The 21,646-nt window shown below is 38.0% G+C and overlaps 1 protein-coding gene across 1 annotated transcript in view; it reads left to right on the top strand.

Moving 5' to 3' along the window:
* Slc26a4 (solute carrier family 26 member 4) overlaps positions 1-21,085 on the top strand; it is a 53,109-nt gene extending 32,024 nt beyond the window's left edge. The window contains exons 10-20 of the mRNA XM_026395791.2: positions 2,528-2,605; positions 2,747-2,842; positions 3,734-3,840; positions 6,136-6,205; positions 7,636-7,728; positions 8,980-9,075; positions 10,054-10,284; positions 12,664-12,718; positions 13,672-13,817; positions 16,251-16,334; positions 20,193-21,085. Coding sequence (XP_026251576.2) covers positions 2,528-2,605; positions 2,747-2,842; positions 3,734-3,840; positions 6,136-6,205; positions 7,636-7,728; positions 8,980-9,075; positions 10,054-10,284; positions 12,664-12,718; positions 13,672-13,817; positions 16,251-16,334; positions 20,193-20,216 — 1,080 coding nt within the window. The 3' untranslated portion in view covers positions 20,217-21,085. The remainder of the gene's footprint in view (positions 1-2,527; positions 2,606-2,746; positions 2,843-3,733; positions 3,841-6,135; positions 6,206-7,635; positions 7,729-8,979; positions 9,076-10,053; positions 10,285-12,663; positions 12,719-13,671; positions 13,818-16,250; positions 16,335-20,192) is intronic.
* The last annotated feature ends 561 nt before the right edge of the window (positions 21,086-21,646 follow it).

Genomic DNA, 21,646 nt, shown 5'->3' with positions numbered 1-21,646 from the left:
GAGCTAATTTCCAAAGCTGTGCCCATTTTATGCCGCAGCTGTCAGCAGCAGAAGTTCTTGCTGCTTGCATTGAAGACAGAGTATTGACAAGCTCTCCAGGGCACGTAGTCCTAAGAGGGTGCAGGCAAATCCTGAACTGCTGGTGTCCATTCTCCTGCTGTTTCCTCCAAACACAGAAAAACTTTTTATGAGAGTTGCAGATGTGCTGCTCACCAGACAGTGCAAAAGCTCAAATGAGTCATGGGCTGGCTGCCCCAGTAAGAATGCCCATGGAAAGTGACCTTCTTGGCAAAGGGCTTGGGGGATAATGGCATTCTGGTAAGCTAATATCCTCTGCCACACACTGGCGTGTATTATATTTAGGAATGATGGATGCCAGGATTTCAGCACTGAAGAAGGAAACAAGTGTAGAAATGGCTTGATATTTAATTACTGAAATGTATTCTAAGTTCTGGGGTTCAATGTCTATGTGCCTGGACTGTGACCAAATAAACTGGCAGGTCTTCTCTTGTGTGGCTTCTCATATTTTTTTTTTCTTCTGTTGAAGCCTCAGTTTCAGCACCTATAAAATGGACTAATAGTTGTATCCATCTATAGGAACAGTGAGAGGATTAGATTCAGAAGTGTTTGTGAAGCAAATACCAGTAGGTGCTGATTGCTGGGCTCAAGGTAGGAATGGCATCTTAGCACCTATGATTCATGTATTTTTCCTGGCATGTAAGAAGCACCTAGCATATATTAGCTGAAGGAATGAATAGAAGAAAAGGGTTTTCTCAGTTCTCTTTCATAGTTATTTGTGGTGTTTTCAGCACATCTCCACAATGTAGAAGAGCTGAACATTGGCCATGTGTTCTTTCTCTCACTCTATCTTACTCCTATCGATTCATAAAAAAAGTAATTCTGATTACAAACTACTCTGTAGCTCTGATTACTCTCTCACTTAACAGAATAATTAATTCCCTGGTAATTGAATCTGCTCATAGATATAAAATATCTACAGAGTTTCCCACAAGCCAGCCTTTATACCATAAGTACAAGTAATTGATCCCTCACAGATCTTAACAGTGTTCAAAACTAGCCTAGACCCCCATATTTGGAGACTTATTATATATACTGGTGAATAGAGGATGCTTTCTTGTCCTGAGTTGGGCAGCAGGCTATGGTTCCTGTCTGCAAATCTCCATCTCTCTCACCGTTTCACAGATGCCTTTATCTACAGTGAGATGCAAGTGGCTCAGTGAATAGTGCATGAGTCATTGGAAAGGTACTAACTTCTTTGCTTAGTTAGGAAAGAGGAAAGCTCACCAAGGTGCTGGGAACCTGGAGGCATGGTGCCCGGAAAGGCATAGAGTAGGGAGCTCGATAAACAAAGTGAGCATTTTCGTACATCACAGGTATGCCCAGACTGACCCAGCCATAAGCTGAACATAAATGAACATAAGCTGAAAATCATTTGCCAGTTGAAGCAAATACTTTCTAATTAAGTATGCTAATTTCCTTTTTCTATTTGCTGTGACTGCCTCCTCCTTTAACTCAGATCTCTTGTACTAGGCAATGCTTGTACTCAACACCATCTTCCCTGTTGATTCCTCTCTGACAGCTTTGCTTCTGGTTTCCTGTCTTCTTTTCTCCTCTGTTTCAGAGCTTCTAGTCTCCACCTTGGCCCTGCCCCAGCTGTCTCAAGAGAGAATTCATTGGTCATCTGATCAAACCAGAGAATAGTCCCCCGCCCCCTCAGTCTCTCTCCTATCTGTGGACCTAAGGAGAGCTCTTTTTTATTTTCCAGTGAAGGTAAAATTTCTGGACTTCTTTACCCCTGCTATTGCTCCACACTGCAGCTGCTTTGGGGGCAAATTTGGAGCCTGCACCTATGCAAATATCAGAGGAAGCAGGAGACAGGGTCCCACCTCTCAGCATGCCAGTGTGGCACTATGAATTGGCAATTGAATGGATAAATTTATTTTCTCTGAGACTTTCATGGGAACCGTGTCCTACAAGTACAACATGTTATCAGAGTGGCTATTGTGGTCACTGCTTCAACAGTGTAAAACAATCAGATACCTGCTGTGAGATTTATTTCCCAAGAACATGATAATAATCTCTGTTGTTAGGGAGGGAGTTGGTATGTTTCATGGCTTGGCAACTACTAGAAGGTTGGCCTCCAGAATTGACACTAAAACTATAGGTATAATCTATCCGATGAAATCCACATTAAAGTAGCTTTACTTCAGCAGGCCCACTTTCCACATTTTCTTTAATTTCTCTGCAATAGCATACACACACACACACACACACACACACACACACACATTTCCACACATATATATGTTTTTCCTTTTTTTTCAGTTTTGTATTGATTTAGCAAATGATGCTCTTTTCTCCCAATATTGAGCAGAAGCTGGGGGAGGAGAGGAATCAGAGAAGCACCAAATGAGCCTGTATGCAGGATCTTTCATGATCATGTGGTGAGCTGAAAGACACTAGGGAGGAGGATGAACCCTCTTCATGCAAGGTGTATGTCTTTCAGATTGCTGGCATCATCTCTGCTGGGATTGTGATGATCGCCATTGTTGCCCTGGGGAAGCTTCTGGAACCCTTGCAGAAGGTAAAACCCTGCTTCTCTGTATACTGATTGCATAATTTCCTGTCACCACTCTGCTACCAGAGAAATAACAGGGGATTTAAAAATCATCACATGGAAAGCTATTCCCCTGAATAACACAGCCTTCCCTGTCTCTCTTGGCAGTCAGTCCTGGCAGCTGTTGTGATTGCCAACCTGAAAGGGATGTTTATGCAGGTGTGTGATGTTCCTCGTTTGTGGAGGCAGAATAAGACTGATGCTGTAAGTCACCCACCACCCATTCTCTGAAATAAGATTTGGTTTTCGTATGCTTCCTGTCATATCACTAAGTCTCCCCATTTCCTAAATCTTACCTGCACTTTGGAAACCTCAGAGCAGAAATTAGAATTGTGTGTATAAACAAAAGCCTTGATGTATTCTATGTGAACTGCATTAGTGAAGCTCCTCTATCTCTGAGAAGACTGATTTCTAACAAGAATCCCATATAAGGCCCTGGGCCTTCTCAAGCCAAAACAAAGCAAAACACAACACACCACATTTTCTTTAAAACCTAGTTTAAAGGACAAATTTGAAAAAAAAAAAAAAAAAACACAAAAACAAAATACAAAACCCCATGCTGACTTTGTGACTAAAGTGCCCTTCACAACTATTCTGAGGAATTACAAAAGCCAGAAATGAGTCCTCTACAGTTTACTCTAATTTAGACACACACATGCACAGAGAAAACTTCCTATATATTGATGTGTAAAAAAGAGACCAGAATAGAAATGCTGGGGAAAAGTGTGTGTGTGTACGAGTGTGCGCATACACACAAAAATGAAGAGACTACGTGTAGGGAGGGTGATTGGGAATGGGTGGAGAGAGGAGAGAAATTGTGAGCAAGAGTTTTCACTGTAAAGCTCTTAAAATTAATTCTCTTTTGAGCCCTATTCAAATATTTAAAAACAAATAAAATGGGACAGTTGGTCTGTATAGGGAAGGCCAACTCCAGTTTCACTTAAATATGAATAAATGGATGGATAAAATGAATGATGTCAGAATATTTTTTAAAAGGTATAATTGTGAATGATTGATTTTATTGTTATAGGTAGCCTAACATTTGACAGTACCCTATGAATCAATGTAATTCTTTTCATTTCCATTCCCCTGTAGGTTATCTGGGTATTTACATGCATCATGTCCATCATTCTGGGGTTGGACCTGGGCTTACTAGCTGGCCTTCTATTTGGACTATTGACCGTGGTCCTGCGAGTTCAATTGTGAGTATTTAAAATCCAGATTTTCTATGAATGGGACAACACATCCTCTACTTTCCTATGTTTACATGAAACTTCTTCCTTTGATAATAGTTATTATATATTGAGAGATTCTATGAATTAAGCACCTAGTGCTTTATAAACTTTACCATACTTAATTTTCAAAAATATCCTATGAATAAGATGGCTTATTCTCATTTTACAGGTTAGAAAATTTAGGCTCAGAAAGTCAAAGGACCTTTCCTAAGGTCACACCGTTACCAACTGGCAGAGCTAAGATCTGAACCCAGATTACCTAACCCCAAAGTCCAGGCATGTAGTCACATGCTCCACGGCTGTGCTCTCCTTTTAGCCATGGTCAGACTAAAAGAAACATGGTTCAGCCAAAGTCCCAAGTTACTTTGTCATTTTTTTCTTTAAATAAGATGCAAGGTGGGCACTGGGTCCAAGGTCAGGCAAAGCAACTGCTAAATTTATAGCTCATTTTCCTCTTTTGAAGCTAGTAACCCAAAAGTTATGCAACCCAGTACAAGGGAACTTTAGAACAGCTAATTATAGCCAAAATTCATTCAAATCTGTCAAATAAGGCACAAACCCCAAAGTCACACAATTCTGAGAAGTAAACATAATTAGTTCATATACAGAGTAAAAGCAGCAAACACAAGTTAAATAAAGGAAAACAATCTGTGTGGGCAGGTCAGGGAGTTTGAAGGTGTCCTTGGTTTTATTTTGACTCTGGAGAGGGTTTGGTAATGTGTCCTCCTAGGCCTTGAGGGAAACAGAGCTTCTCTCTCTCCTCAATTCTCCCATTGTCTTTCCAGATTTCTGGCCTCTTCTCTGCCTGTGTTTGGGCCATGAAGGAAGAAGAAACCTGGAAAAACATCAACATAGATGTTTTCAGCTTAGCAAAGGCTCACATCTCCTATTCCTTCAACAGTTCTTCCTATCCTCCCTCCCTTCCCTAGCATTTCACATCTACTCAAAAGGCCTGTGGCTTTCTGCCTCAGCATCCTAGGAGCCCAGGGACCTGAAAGGGCACATAATGTTCCAGAGTGCCTCATTTTCTGCTAGGAAATAGCTCAGAAATTGCCATTAGAAGATGCTGCCTTTCAGTCAAGCAAAGTAGATATATCTGTAATCCCAGGGACTCGGGAGGCTGAGCCAGAAGAATTGCAGGTTTGAGACCAGCCTTAGCTACTTAGCAAGACCCTGTCTCAAAATAAAAAATAAAAACGAACTGAGGTGTAGCTTAGTAGTAAAGTACCCATGGGTTCCATCCCCAGTGCTGCAAAAAAAAAAAAAAAAAAAAAAAAGAAGAAGAAGAAAGAAAGAAAAGAGGGTGTGGGAATGCTATGTCTCTTCCTGTATCTGCCTCAGTGTCTTTTTCTTTTCTTAAGTGAGTGTGGTTGAGACAGAAGGGTTTTGGAGAGGAAGACTACATTAAGAGTATTATGTTAAAGATCAGCACAACACAGCAGGCCAAGGAAAAATTGGTGGTACATTTTAGCTGTTGGTTTGGTAACTAGACTTTTAGCCATCAAAAAGTAGTATTTAATTTTCAGTAATTATAATGCTGATCCAGAAAGCACAATGCTGAAAGGACCCCAAACAGATAGTCTTTCTTTAGGAGTTACATTTAGCATATGTCCCTAGTCACACTTGAAGAAACGTGGAATTTATCTGATTGCATTGGGAACAGGAAATCAACAGTCTGGTTGACAGGAAGGACTTATTTCTGGTCTTCCCAGGCTGCTGTTTCTATAAAAAGAGACTAATTTGATCACCCGCAGATTCTCCATATTTCATCAGGAAGTTGCCATAAGTCACAGATAAGTACCAGACACCAAAGAAACATGGTTAAGAGACAGAGGCTATGCTGTTCTTTACCCCTGGGCCTTTTCTAATTTCTCTAAACCTCATTTTACTCACTAATAAAAGTAAGAATTGCACCACTAATCTTTCAAGGTTATGGTAGAGCTTCAAATAGATTTAACATGTGAGAAAGCTCTCTGCTTATCCTATAAATTGTTAGGCACGTGAAAGCATGATGCTCATTATTTCTCTGAGCTATCAGAAGAGAGTCACAGTTAGTTCCTTTTCCAGTTCCACGAAAACACCAGCTGTTCATTTCAGAGTTAGTTTTGGGAAAATGTCACCTGCAATAAAGACAGAGTCCAAAACACCAGAATGATGGGCTCCTCAGTAGCTGTTATTTAGAAAAAAAAAAAAAAAAACAACTTCTTAGTGCAAAATATGGCTGTTCCAAAAAACCCCTGATGTTAACTTCTCTTCTTTTAGTCCTTCATGGAATGGCCTTGGAAGCATCCCTAGTACAGACATCTACAAAAGTATCAAGTATTACAAAAATGTAAGTGCCTTTGTGATATTTTTGGTAGATATGGGTCTGCTAGCCTGCAATCCAGGAGTCACATAGTTCTCTCTTATCATGTTCATAACATGGTGGTCAAAGATGGAGACTTCTGCTGGGAAAGTCCCTAGTATACTGGAAATGTCATAAGAACTTTTGATTCAATGTATCCTTTGACATATGGATTATTTGAACTCTGTGCTAGTTGAATGTTATTTTAATGTAAAAACCATTACAGGAATAAATTTTAAATAATAGGCAATTTGATTATTCCCGGATGTTTAATCAAAAATTTTTTTCTCTGTTATGTAACTATTAGCCTCTATGAAAATGCCTGAAATCCCTGTAAGATGTTCTTCTTTCAGTTCTAGCAAGAGATTTTCAAGTTCTCTGTCATCAAGAGCTTATTTGATATGTTGCTTTATCCTTGAAATTGGGAGAAATATTGGGACACAGGAAATGAAAAACAAACAAATCAAGCTGATGGGCTTGTGTTGCCTGCAAATACAATTTCTTAGTGACCACTAAAGGAAACAGATGAAAAAGTAGAAAAAGTAAATTAAAGAAAACAGAAATTTAGCAACAAACAAATAAAACAAAACCATGCTTATGCATATTTATATATGTATATGCATATATGCATATGTGCATATATGTAACATATAAGGCATAAATGTGAGCCCTAGGAAGTTATAGTCTAATTTTATGTTAATATTAAAGAATTACTGGACACTGAACCTGGAATTTCTGTAGCTGCTATTTTATTTTCACAATCTTTTTGTTATGTTGAACCAAGTGCATCAAGAGCTAAAAATGATTTTGGACTCTGGCGCAGGGAACCCTAGCCTGAATTTTGGGAGTTCTAAAATCTAGGCTCCATCTTGGTGAGACTGTCCAAGTCACTCAGCCTCTCAGGGCCTCAATTTTCTCACCCAAAAGGGCCAGATTAATACTGCTATGATTCCTAAAGAACAGAAAAGCCTGATTCTGATTCTGTGGATTCTACTCTTTGCATGGCCACTGTGTGTCAGGGCACGAATAAGCAGATGACACCATAGGCTTCAGTTTCTACAAAACCCTGATTTTGCCCCCTGCCTCTCAAACTACTCAAAGAATTTTAGAAAAATCTAGAGGGTCAGTGGTATGAACTGGAGACAAATCATTTCACCATTTTGAGCCCCAGTTTCTTTGTGCCCTTTCAGACTTGACCTTTTTTGGTATTGTGGAAGTCCCGGAGCTTTGGCCATCTGTTACTTCCCAAATAGGATGAAGCAAGTCCCTATTTGTGGGAATTTGAGTGTTGGGTATCCATCTCTTGGGACTCCTCATCTTTGAGAGCTTTCTTTTCTTTCTTTCTATTTTGATGATTTGATGCCAGAATTATTTAACCTCAAAAAGTTTTTTTTTTTTTTTTTTTTCTCAAATGCCAGATTGAAGAACTTGAAGGAGTGAAGATTCTTAGATTTTCGAGTCCTATTTTTTATGGCAATGTCGATGGTTTTAAAAAATGTATCAAGTCTACAGTAAGTGTTTGATCCCTCAAAGTCTGGTTTCTAACCTTGAGATTTCACTCATTTATTTATTGGGCTCCAACTGGGAATAAGGCCCTATGCACTATTCCTTTTATGATGGACATTTTATATAATATCCTTCTCCTCAAAAACTATATATATAGAGAAAAATAAGTGGTTTACCATCTATTGGGAATTTTAATCCACATGTTAATCTAGCAACAATTGCCAGGCAAAAAACGCTAAAGGTGAGTCCAGTTAGAATTTAGTGAATTCTAAACAAATAGCATAGAAAGTGTTAAGTGCTCCTTTGTGGACTGCTGGCTACACTACCGGGACAGGACTGGCGAGTTGGGCCAAGTTCCCAGGATGTTATAATCGCTGCGGGCACCAAGGAACTGTAGCCACCCAGGAGCCGCCCAGGGAGTGGCCACAGGAACCTGCACTGCTGCCCTGGGCCGCTGCCTAGGACTTTGGGATTCCAACAGGCAGAAGGTCAGGTAGCAGAGTTTTTTGCGGAGTTTTCCAGAGGCGATGTAAATTGTGTTGTGCAACAGACTGCCCAGAGGAGCACATAGGGAAGGCAGATATCAAAGAGATAAACAACTATGCAAAACAATGCCACTGTTGTAAATATTTTTATTTGGAAAAATAGTTTCCTTCATTAAAAATAAAACGTATTTTTGTTGACACATATTGGGTTTATTTTGATTATTTTAAATTAACAAATAGTTTTAAAAGTGAAAAAATGTTCATAGAAGGGAGTTGGACAAACTAGACAGCTGGGATAAGGAAAAGAGGATCATGTCAGGTGCTTGGGAGTCATGTGAGCATCTCTAAACTTCGAACTTAAACTTGGAATTTGCCTCTGCATCAGTGTTTTCCTAAGCGAGCTCCAGGGCAAACTGGTTCAGAGGAATGTTCATAGAATTTGCAAATAACAAAAAGGCTCTGTGATGTAACAGAAATTTGGAAAAGAGAGTTTTAAAGCTAAGAGATTACTTTTTGCCATTTTGTCTTTTTTTTTTTTTTTTTTTAACTCTCTTGGAACTTTTAATATGCTGTTGTCTTCCCCAAGTCTCTGGTGGGGGTTGGGTGACCTGGTAGTAGAGGGGATCTACTCCATCAGAATGCACAATTTCTTTTTTGGCAGGGTGTCTCAAAGAAACAATATCTTTTGAGAAATAACTGTTCAGATAACAATTGGCACTAATGAGCATTGGGAACCAGAGATTTTAAGTAACCTGACATTTATCTCCAAAGGTTGGATTTGATGCCATTAGAGTATATAACAAGAGGCTGAAGGCATTGAGGAGAATACAGAAACTCATCAAAAAAGGACAGTTAAGGGCAACAAAGGTGAGGCTCCATCTTTCTTCCGCCCCTTAAATTATTTTTTTTAAACCTTTATTTATTTATTTTTATGTGGTGCTGAGGATCAAACCCAGTGCCTCACATGTGTCAGGCAGGCATTCTGCCACTGAGCCATAACCCCAGGCTTCTCCCTTAAATTTTTTCCTTTCTCCATGAAAGCAGTCAGATGATATAAAATTAAATCTATCCCCTTTAGAATCCAGATGTGTAGGAACGGATGACATATGTATGTCAGAGAACAGCTGAGCTGTCCTTGTAGGCAAGAGGAATGGGTGGGAATAAAATGAAATCAGCAGGGCTCCCTCAAAACACAGGGTGTGATTTTTTTTTTCAGCACGAACATCATCTGCATTAATTTTAAAACCTTATTTTAAAAATAAGGGTTTTTCTTCAAAAATAATTTTAAAGGAACAAAAGTAATAATTTAATGCCAGAAAATTACAATAAAAGGCAGTAAGTTCATAAGCTTTCAGAGCTATTAACTTCTGCTTAGATTTTCCTACCATTATCTCTCTTGACAAAGTTCTGTTATCTTCCAGAAATCTAGAATATTTTGACTCCTTGTTTTTCCATTTTTTCCTAGAGAACACCAAAGTTTGGGCTGAGGTAAAATTCTTTCCTTAAAAGCTCATTCCCTTGCTGGGTGTGGTGGCACACACCTGCAATCCCAGTAGCTCGGGAGGCTGAGGCAGGAGGATTGCAAGTTCGAAACCAGATTCAGTAACTTAATTTAGCAAGATCCTGTCTCAAAATAAAAAAAGCTGGGGATGTGGCTCAGTGGTTAAGCACCATGGATTCAATCCCTCGTACCCCCCACCCCTGCCACAAAAAAAGAGTTCATTCTCTTGACATTTTTGTTTACCAAGGAACACTGTATGCAGGACTTTTAAATAATTTGAAATGAATGGCTGAAAGACATTTCAAATCAATGGCAATTAAGTTGGCAGAGTTTTCTTTATTTAGAATGGCATCGTTAGTGATGCTGGTTCATCAAATAATGCTTTCGAGCCTGATGAAGATATTGAAGATCCTGAAGAACTTGATATCCCAACCAAGGAAATCGAGGTTCAAGTGGATTGGAACTCTGAGCTTCCAGTCAAAGTGAATGTTCCCAAGGTACCAATCCATAGCCTTGTGCTTGATTGTGGAGCTGTATCTTTCCTGGATGTCGTTGGAGTGAGGTCATTGCGGCTGGTAAGATTCTGTTTATTTGAACTATAAATGTGGAGATTTGACAAGAGTAAAATGGGTTACCCTGTTTTGCAAAAGAGTTAATGCATGGGCTCTATAATTTTTCCAAGTGAATACTTTTGTGATAGAATGCAATATTTTTTATTTTATTAGAGCAGTATAGTTTTACATAGAAGCTGGGTTCATTTTAACAAAATTTATGCATTTGATTTACTCCATTTCAGTCCCGATTCCCTCTTCCTATTTTCTTCTTTCCCTCCACCCTCTTCCTATTTTCCTTCCTCTACTGATCTTCCTTACATTCATTCACTTATTTTTTAAAAATATTCTGTTGTTGTTGTTGTTGTTGTTGTTAGACCTTTATTTAATTTATTTATTTATATGTGGTGCTGAGAATCGAACCCAGTGCCTCACACATGCCAGGCCAGCGCTCTACCACTGAGCCACAACCCCAGCCCCATTCACTTATTTTTGATTGGTGCTTTCTACATATGCATAAAGGTTTAAATTCCCTGTGATATACTTGCATATGCAAATAATGTGATTCTGTTAAATTCGTTCCACATTTCCTCCCCTTTCCCTTCCCTCCTTCCTCCCCCTTGATCTCCTTCTTCTAAAGGGTGTGATATTTAAAAGCATAAGCTCTGGAGCCAGAGTTGAATTCTGGCTTCATCACTAGCACTAGCAGTGTGACCTTGAACAAGTTGCTTGATGTGTCTGTGTCTCTATTTCTTCATTGTAATAGAGGGGTGGGTAAAGATTGTATCTGCTTCACTGAAGTGTTATGAAGATTAAATAAGATAATAAATGCAAAGAATTTAGAAGAGTGACTGGCACATACGTACCCCTTAGCAATTATGAATATTTAGAAGAGTGACTTCTTTTTTGTACAGGGAATTGAACCCAAGGATCTACTACCAATGAGCTATATCCTCAGACCCTTTTTTATTTTATAAATATTTTTAATTGTAGATGGATACAATAATTTTATTTATTTATATGTGGTGCTGAGAATCAAAACCAGTGCTTCAATACATGCCAGGCAAGTTCTCTACCACTGAGCCACAACTCCAGACCTTTTTTTGTTTCTTTTTGAGACAGGTTCTGGCTAAGTTTCTTAGGGCCTTGCTATATTGCTGAGGCTGGCCTTGAACTTGCAGTCCTCCTGCATCAGCCTCTCAAGGTGCTGGGATTACAGGTGAATACCACTATACCCAGCTATGAACATTTATTGTGTTTTATTTTTCTGAGAATGTATAAGAAATGGAATATGAAAAGAAGGGAAAATGGGCAAAGTTTGTGTCATTATTATTCTACTTTTTATGTGAATAGCAGCAGTATAAGGAACACCAAGTACATGGTAGGACTCGAAAAGCCAGGCATTATTAAGAGGTTAGAATAGTCAGGCATGTAGGAAGTCAAGGCAAGAGTTGAGAAGCATGCAGGGTGAAAACATTCATGATTTCAGAAAGCAGTTATGCAAGTTCAAGTTCACATCTTCTTTCAAGTAGATGTTAAATGCCTTATATGTGCTAAGCACTCTTCCAGGCACAAGAGACTAGTGATGAAGTAACCATGGTCTCTACCCTCATGGGACTAAGCAGTCTAGGAGGGAAGGCAAACATTAAGTAATCTTATAATTTAACAACTGTATTAAGTGCTCCGAAGAAGTCTTTAAAGAGAGTGTCACCTTTAGGTTTCAAGTTTAGGTGAAACTTCCGGTAGACATCAAGATCTCTGTTATGAATATATCAATGTCAGAATCTTGACAGTATTTTTTGTATTGTAGTTTTATGAAATATTACTATTGGGAGAAACTGGGAACAGGGTACATAAAATCTCTCTACTATTCCTTACAACTACATTTACAATGATCATAAAACATTTAATCTTAAAAAGTCAATGCACTAGAACTATGAGCAATATATTCTATATAATCATCATTGTATTTGAAAGCAACTATTAAAATATGGGAAATATTCTGGCATTAACTATGTTAGACTTTCTTTAAAAGTAATTCATTAAACCCTTGGGCCGTTACAATCTAAGGTGGATCTAAACCAATGCTTAGAGTGAAATGAACAACAAAGAACAAATGTGTGTTCTCCAGTGAGCTAATAACCATATGTGCTAAGAGAACAGAACCTTTCAGCATATTCTCACACACTTTTGCCAAGCATAATTACTTCCCTATCTTACCTGCATAGTACTCACACCCTGGAATTATTTCCTGTCCTTGCAGATGTAGCCCCAAAGCCCCCAGCTAAGCTAAACCTCTGTTAGAAATCTGCTTCATATTATTACATCTGATTGTCATGCCTTAGTCTGCTTACCTTTCTGATGCTTACCTGTCTGATGTTACAAATTTGTTTTTACTTTTAGATTGTCAAAGAATTCCAAAGAATTGATGTGAATGTGTACTTTGCATCACTTCAAGGTAAGTGTATCTATGTGCCAATCTATAAGACTTTTCCCTAAGTCCTTTCTCTCCTACCTTGGAATATGGGCACATAATGTCTGAAGGTCTTTAAAAAAAAAAAACTCTTTAATATTGTTATAAAGAATGTGTAAGAAAATTTGCCATTTTAGTCACTTTTAAGTGTAGAGTTAATCCACTAGCATTCGTTATCTTCACAATATTTATAAACATCACTATTTCCAGAATTTTTCATCTTCACAAACAGAAGCTCTGTACCAATGACACAGTAATTCTGAGAACATTTTTTATGTCAAAGATAATACCTTGAATTTGTGTCACAGAGCTGGGAATGTATAAAAACTTACGTGTGTAGGAAAGTGATAATGTTTAGACTGAGTTCTCTAGAAGCAGAGCCTGAGACAGGGATTCTTGCGTTAGTAACTGAAGAAGTGAAGAAAGCAGGACAGGGCAGGAGAGGCTGGTCATGGAAGTAGTTTCAGAAGTTTGACATTAGATTCCTGATTGCATAGGGAGCTCCACAGCAGGAAGAACACCAGAGGTTATGCCGTCTTGAGCAAGGGGCCCACCTTTGTATTCTCATTATAGTTAATCAATGATGCAGATCCCCCTTAGATACAGGTATAGCCTCCAGGCCTCTTCAGGCAAAACAGCTTCTATTGGCCAAGGAAAATTACCCAGAGAAGAGCAGAGCTGTGAACCGTTAGCAGCCAGGCTCACAGCAGCTGGTACACTGATTTGGCAAAAGGTACATGGACTAAGGCCATCTATAAGCAGTTATGGGATAATCATTATGTGTGCTACTGGGAAAAAAAAATCTCAGTCAGTGTAGAAAAGGGTCACATTCTGGAAATGAGAAAGAAAAAAAGAAAGGAGCTACAAAACCAGTATTGATAGATGTTATAAAAATACCTTTCCTATCAACTACTAACCATTATCTCTTTCTTCTGTAGATCATGTGATAGAGAAGATGGAGCAATGTGGCTTCTTTGATGATAACATTAGAAAGGACACATTCTTTCTGACTATTCACGATGCTATAATCTATATACAGAACCAGGTTAAATCCCAAGATGGACAAGATTCCATTTTAGAAACGGTAAGTATTTAATTTTTCTGCATCTGTATCTTTCCTAAACTATCAGGTTTTCTATAAACTGCAAAAATTATACAAATATAGTTTGAAATCCAGCCTAATTGTTGGATTTTAGGCCAGCTGCATAACTTCTCAGAGGCTCAGTTTCTCATCTGTGAAATGGAAGTTAAAATATTTACCTTGCTGAGTAGACATGAGGACTAAATGAGATATTTTATACGAACATACCTGGGATGCCTAGTGTGTAATAGTTCTACGATGTTTGGGTTTACTAATAAAAGTGGGCATTAGCTATAATGCCTTTTTATAAGATAGCACTGAGTCCTGGATCTTCCATGATTTGTATATATAAATGCAAGATAAACTTTAGCAATCTGGAAATCCTTGTATTATAAATATCTTTAAATAGGATCCATTAGTTTATAAGTGATCTTTTAAAAAAAATACTAAGGTCACAAATAAACCCAGGGTGAATTTTCTCCCACAAAACAGAATAGGCCTTAATTTCCTATTGGTTTTATTTTGTCAGTTCTCTTATCAAATATCTAGGAGAGGAGAACATTCTGGTCTAGTTCATTACATAATGCTACTGGTAGGCCTGGAACAAGATCCTCCTTTCTCTTTGACCTTGACCTTTTCACAGTGAATTTGGGAAACTAGCACCAATGCCAACAAAAATAAAGAATATTAAATTGCTTATCATTGTTATAAAATTGGGATAAGTAGATCTTTATTATAGATTGGAAGTTGATGTTTGAAGTAAACTAATTTATAAAGTATTATATATTCTATTTCAGCTTCTGTCAGTGGAGAGGTTGTTTTGCTTAATGGTCCCAGGGAAAAAAGAGAGGCCCTAAATACTGAAGTGTCAATTTTAAATATGAAAAAGTAGTAAAACCATAAATATATTTTTTAAAAATTTACATGGAAGCTGCTCATCTTTGAAAACACATAAACCTTTTTCTATTCAATTTAAAATTCTCTAAGCCAAAGACAAAAAAAAAAAAAAGGATCATATATCTAAAAAAGATTCCACTTTAAAGATAAAAGCAAAACCAAGGTATTGAGTTCTTTATCAACAAGAAAATAGTTATTTTTGTTAACACACAGTTGATCTAAAATCCTAGGCAGTGAATGTCATAAAACCTACTCACCAAGAACTCACCCACCAGGGCTGGGGTTGTGGCTCAGTGGTAGAGCACTTGCCTAGCATATGTGAGGCCCTGGGTTCTATCCTCAGCACTGCATATAAATAAATAAATAGACAGATAAAATAAAAAGATCCATTGACAACTAAAAAATATATATTAAAAAAAAGAGTACACCCACCGTATTAGGCTCCATCTTATTTGCAATCAGAGAGACACTGTGAGTGGCTGGGATGAATTTTTTTTCTCCGAATGTTAGGTTGAGTGTAACTGAATGTTTGCATGACATACTTACTTCCTGGTTCACTGAAGAGTAGGCTGAGCATTACTGGAGGCCTATGAGATCAGGAACCTTACACTTCTGTGTCTCCTTAGGGTCTAGCACAAAGTTCCATACATGATAGATAAATGGTAAATGGTAACAAATCTCACCTGTGCTACTTTCCTTTTTTTCAAGAACAGTCACTTGTATATTAAGGACACTGTAGAAGCAGCAATATGATCCTCTCCTATCCCTTTTCTTCCCCCAGAACAGTCCCAACTTGTAGCTACACTTCACTGTACCTTTCCCATTCTGTCATGACCATAGCAACTTAATCTTTTAATTAATTTCCATACTAAAAAAGAGAAGTGGGTTGTTTGTGAGATGAAAAAGAGCAAACTAGCACCACAAGATGACATTTTATCCTTGGCATGTATTTGGAGTTGCTTTGGAAATGTCCTTCATGCGTTAACCCCTAGATTGTTGTTCTCCCTTATGCAGATTAAATTATGTATTACCCTTAAAAAGCAGAGCTTTCTGGAACAGCCAGCTTGGTCTATAGATTGTTGGTTTCCACCTCCAATAAAATTAATTCCATCCAATTCAAGTTGGGACCATTTAATGACCTGAGTCACGAGCCCTTCACAGTGCATTCACTGCTTGCTCAGTGCTGCACGGAGTGCTCTTAGCTTAGCTGTTGAAAGAGAGCTATTGACTGCTAAGTCCTTTAGGCAGGGGTTGTCCTGTTGAGAGGCATGCACTTCAGAGGTTGGGGAAGACTGCTGAAATGGAATTTGGACAATAGAGAACTCCAGTTCTCTATTTCACACTTGAATGTGAAAAAATCGTATAGGGAAAATGGTAAGGTGGGAAATTAAAAAAAAAAAAAAAAAAACAGAAGAAATCTGAAGAGGATTCTGAAGTCTGGGATTAGAAGCACCGGCAGAGCTTCAAATTTTCAGTGTGGTATCAGGTGGATGAATGCTATTATATTGCCAATAAATACTTTGTGTTCTCTTTGTCAAGATCACCCTCATTCAAGATTGTAAAGATCCTCTTGAACTAATGGAAGCAGAGTTGACTGAGGAAGAACTTGATGTCCAGGATGAGGTATGATACTTATTTTCTCCTGAAGAAAATAATTTGGATTAAATTTTGAGTAAACCGAATAAGGCAAGTAGTGAGTATGTCTGATTAAGAACCTTTCAGGTGACCAGGGTTGTGGCTCAGTGGTAGAGCTCTCTCACCTAGCATGTGCGAGGTCCTGGATTTGCTCCTCGGCACCACATAAAAAAAAATAAGTAAAATAAAATAAAGATATTGTGTCCATCTACAACTAAAAAATAAATATTTAAAAAAAAGAACCATTCAGGGAAAAGAGTTCCAAAAAATATAAAAAGGATGGCTTGAGGGCTGGAGATGTGGCTCAAGTGGTATCGTGCTCGCCTGGCATGCATGCAGCCTGGGTTCGATCCTCAGCACCACATACAAACAAAGATGTTGTGTCCGCCGAAAACTAAAGAATAAATATTAAAAAAAATTCTCTCTCTCTTTCTCTCTCTCTCTCTCTTTAAAATTTTTTTTTTAAAAAAAGGATGGCTTGAAAGGAAGGAAAAATAGAAAACAAGAATTCTCCCTTGAAGACATGAAATACTTGACGACCTTTTGTCTCAAGCATATTGAGATGATCAGCAACTTGCAGTAGCTAATGCACTGCATCTTGATTTTATACCTAACCCAACAAAATATTGCTCAGAGACCTGAGGCCATGGGATAGGGAGAAAGTGAATGGAGGAATTCCTAATCCAGGAATTTCATAAGCTTCAGGAATAGTACATAAGGAATAGAAACCTTACGACTTTTCTTCGTCTGACTGATAATGGCTTAAAAAAGATACTCCTTCCACTGGAGGCCAATTCTATGTATTTCAGATACTCTGTGGCATCGGACTATTCCTAGGAAACTTGCCTGAACTTCCAATGTCTGAATAAGCTTTGTGGTTCCACCCCTGAGTAAAATGGTAGCAACAATGGAATATCATAGAATTTAAAAAAGAACTTTTTTTAGTTGTAAATGGACACAATACCTTTATTTTATTTATTTATATTTTTATGTGATTCTGAGGATCAAATCCAGTGCCTCACATTTGCTAGGCAAGCATTCTACCACTGAGCTACAAACCCAGCCCCAAGATCAGAAAATTTTAAAGCTGGAAGATTTCTTAAAAATGAAGTTAGCTGGGTATATGGTGGCACATGCCTGTAATCCCAGCTATTGGGGAAGTTGAGGCAGGAGGGACATAATTTCAAGGCCAACCTCAGCAGTTTAGCAAGACCCTGGCTCAAAATAAACAGAAAGGGCTAGGGATGAAGGTCAGTTCAGTGGTAGAGTGTCCCTAAGTTCAATCGTCAGTGCTGAAAAAAAAAAGTGGTGCCACATCCCACCCTATGTAGAAGTCCCTCCTGTACCATTCTTGATGGATGTTTACTTTTGTGTGAACGTTTCCAAAAACGGGCAACAAGTGATGCTCAATGGAGTTTGCTACATGGATACAAGTTTCTAAATGTTAGCTGTGTTTACAAAACTGAATTTGGCTTTTCCATAATATCCACCTAGTGAGAATGAGATCTGCCTTCCTTAGCAACACAAACCTTCCCACTTTACAGAGAATAGCTCTTATGTCTCTTCCAGACTCTCCTCCAGGAAAACTCCTCCAATTTCTTCTACTGTTCCTCACAGACATGCATTTGTCTATGATATAGGTTGAGTTGGGGAGTTAATAGTTAATTTGTCAATATTTCACTGTCCAAGATGGGAACAAAAAGTCCTAAAGGTGGTCAGACCCAGATGGACATTATACAACCACTACTTAACTTAATCTCATCAAGATCTTTTTTTTTTTAAATCTTTTTAGTTGTAGTTGGACACAATACCTTTATTTTATTTATTTATTTTTATGTGGTGCTGGTGATTGAACCCAGGGCCCTGCACATGTGAGGCGAGCTCTTTACCACTGAGCCACAACCCCAGCCCATCAAGATCTTTTTATTACTGTAACTTTAAAATGTCTGCTTTCATTGTAGCTACATGCAAATCTTAGCATCTACCCAACAGGGTCAACTAAAGACATTTTCATACAAACTGTGGTCTAGCAGGGGTGTTCATGTATATTTGTCATTGATTTTGGGCCCAAATGTAAGATTACACATATTTCTGCTAGATTGTACCTTATGGTTCCAGTTTATTGAAACAGTTTGGCAACTTGAACCTATCAATCAACTATTAACTCCCCAACTCAACCTATATCATAGACAAATCAGATAAGCATGCCTTCTCTGCCTTTTTCCAGGTCTTGATAAAAATTTTTGGTAAGTATAGTTTTCTCTGATATGAAGATGCTGATCCACAATGGGGATTGGAGTGGGGGAAGCATGGGTGTAATGCAGGAACTTTAGATATGGCAAAGGGGAGGGAAAGGAAAGGAGAGGGCAGGAGGCAGCAAAGATGGTGGCATGAGATGGATACCATTACCTCGAGTACATGTATGAAGACACAAATGGAGTGACTATATTTTGTGTACAACCAGAGAAGGGAAAAAATTGTGCTCTCTATGTGTACTATGAATTGAAATGCATTCTGCTGTCATATATAACAAATTAGAATTGTCGCATTCCCCGCGACAAAAACACTCAGGGTCACTCCAGGGGTACTGGGCTGAGGAAATAACCACACAAGAGACAGAGATACCTTTTTCTTTGAGGGTCCTATGATGCTCCTCTGACCTTAAGGGTCCACAGAAAGAGAGAGAGTGTGCGAGCTCATGCTGACCCCTTTTATTGAGGAGAAGCCATTCAAATGAGGCAAGGGGTCAGGTTTCAAGGGGCTGATGTCTGCTGTCAGCAAGTTGACTGACATCTAGGAAAGCCACACCCAAAGGCAGAGCAAGAGAAGCGGACACACAAAGGGCGTTTCTGTGGAACATTCTATCCCAAACAGGGCAAAGGGGTAATATCACAAAGAAACAGTTGAGCATAGCCCAACCCATGGGGCTGCAAGAAGGCACGCCTACACATGAAAACACATTTTGTGACTTCCAAGATCGGGGCAGCCATCTAGGGCCACTTTGATGTGGCCAGATCACTTGGAAGTAACAGACAGAGCCTCAACTAATCAGGGAGGGAAAATGCTGGTAACATAGAGTGACGGCCTCCCACACAGAATAAATAATATTTTAAAAAAAGAATAACATCCAAACCCCTGTCATAAAATCAGGCAATAGAGACAATGAGCAGCAAATTTGATAAAGATATTGCTAGAGTGAGAATCACAGGCCCTGCATCTTAGCCTACCAGCTTAATAAGCCTAGGAAAGTCATTATAAGCTGGGAATTTCTTCCAGTTTTAGTAACTTATGACTCTATGGATATAGGACAGCCTTAGTTTGAGTAAAAACTCCTATCAAAACTGGAACTTAAGAAGAAGCTGTCATATTATAGGATTTTTGTTGACTACCACATAAAAGGATCATTCAGTTAGGCTTCTATAGGTGGTGAAGCAGTCTGGCACAGCAGTTTCAACGGCATGGGCTTTAGGACCAGACAGATCTGCGGGCTAGTCCTGATTCTGCGATTTATTGGCTGTACAGCCCAGGGTAAATTACTTACCCTGTTTTTATTTTGGTATCTGCATGTAAAATAGAAAATACCACAGAGTTCTAAAAATTGAAGGATGCATGTGAAATAACAAGAGCAGTGTCTTATATATAGTAAGTGCTCAATAAATAGTAATTATTGCTTTTATATAAATCCAATTAAAGTATGATGAAGGTCATTAAGTTTTATTCTACTTTTATTGTGACAATATGTACTAAGATGTATAAAATTAAGCAACCAATACCATAAAAACGTATTTGTAAGAGAATGATGTAGACACAAGTTGCACCAACACTGTTTCCCTTTTGTTTCCACAGGCTATGCGTAGACTTGCTTCCTGAAAGTGGGATCAGGAGGTCATTCACTGTAAACAAGGACTGCAAGGCATAATTTACCCAACAATGTCATTCTATGCAAACATTTTCTGCATTGATTATTTCTTTGGACTTGAAACACTTCATTCTTTTCCTTTTGCATTTTTTTAAGTCATTGAGTTTTTTAACCTCTTAGTCATTAAATGATGAAAACATTTAGATAATTTCTGTGCCTTATTTATTTAATAAGCAGCTTACCTCTAAAATGTGCAAAGTGGCAAGGAGAATTGCCCAGGCAAATTGGATCTTCTGACATTGTAAGAATGCTGCAAATCTGCCATGCAGATGAACTAGCAATGTGCACCAGGTTACTGGCATATCTCTGTTCAATCAGAGTAAGTGTTGACCTAATAGCTTCTGTGGGTGGGTGAGTCAGGAAGGACTAATCATAAAGAAAGATCTGTTTCTGATTGACCTTGATATCCATGAGCTGCACTGATCACAGAGTAAAGGCACATTCAGAAAATGCTGAAATGCAATTATTCATGCTTTTATCAATAATAGCCTTTTTGCAAAATAAGTCAAAGTTTTTAAAATACAAGTTTGGTTAGTACTTAGTAATGAAGTGTTGTTATATGTGACCAGATATATAACCAGAATTTAGGATCTCTTTAATGCTGGACATGGTTCACTTAAAAACTATTAGAATGGGGCTCATATATTTTAAAAATATTGGGGCAGAGAAGTGAGATTTTCATGGCTTATAGAAATAATTTTTTGATATGATAACATCATAGATCACAATTAAGATCAAAGAAAATAAAATACGAGACAGACTAGCTTAAAAATGAAGTTTTAACTTATCCTTATAGAAATGCTCATTGTGTGAAACTTTATATAGGTATGATATATTGAAAACTGCTATTATGAGCAAAACCAATTTTGATATAAGATCATGATGATTAAAATTAGCTTATATTTTTCTCCACTTATCAGTACATAAAGTAATATTTAATTGAATTCTAACTACTTTTCAAAAGAAATCTACAAATAAAATGTCTATAGTAGTCTGTACTTAAAATGAGTTAACTCAAAAGGAAAAAATGGTTTGGAATATACACTTTGGAAATAGATACTTTTAAAAAATCCATATCTTAAGCCAGCAAATTTTATCTTTCATTTTTACTTAGTCATTTCCAAACACAGTTCTAGGTATTAATGTATAATATATAGGTTGGAGTGAAGTCACCATTTCCAGAAACAAATAAGTACTCAGGTCTTCAGTTGAGCCAGTGTCCTGCTTGATTGAGGGCTATTATTTCCCTTTAGCACAGGTGTGTGAAATTCCCAAATGTGTTTGGTTATCCAAAGGTACAATGTGTCATCTCTGGTTTTTTTTCCTTAAATAAAATCAGAAACCATGTTCCCACTTCTGAAGGAAGATGATCAGTGATAAT

The sequence above is a fragment of the Urocitellus parryii genome, chromosome 3 (assembly GCF_045843805.1).
Source record: "Urocitellus parryii isolate mUroPar1 chromosome 3, mUroPar1.hap1, whole genome shotgun sequence".
Lineage (NCBI taxonomy): Eukaryota > Metazoa > Chordata > Mammalia > Rodentia > Sciuridae > Urocitellus > Urocitellus parryii.
Note: the sequence above shows the minus strand (reverse complement) of the source record. Positions and strands in the feature narration are given on the sequence as shown.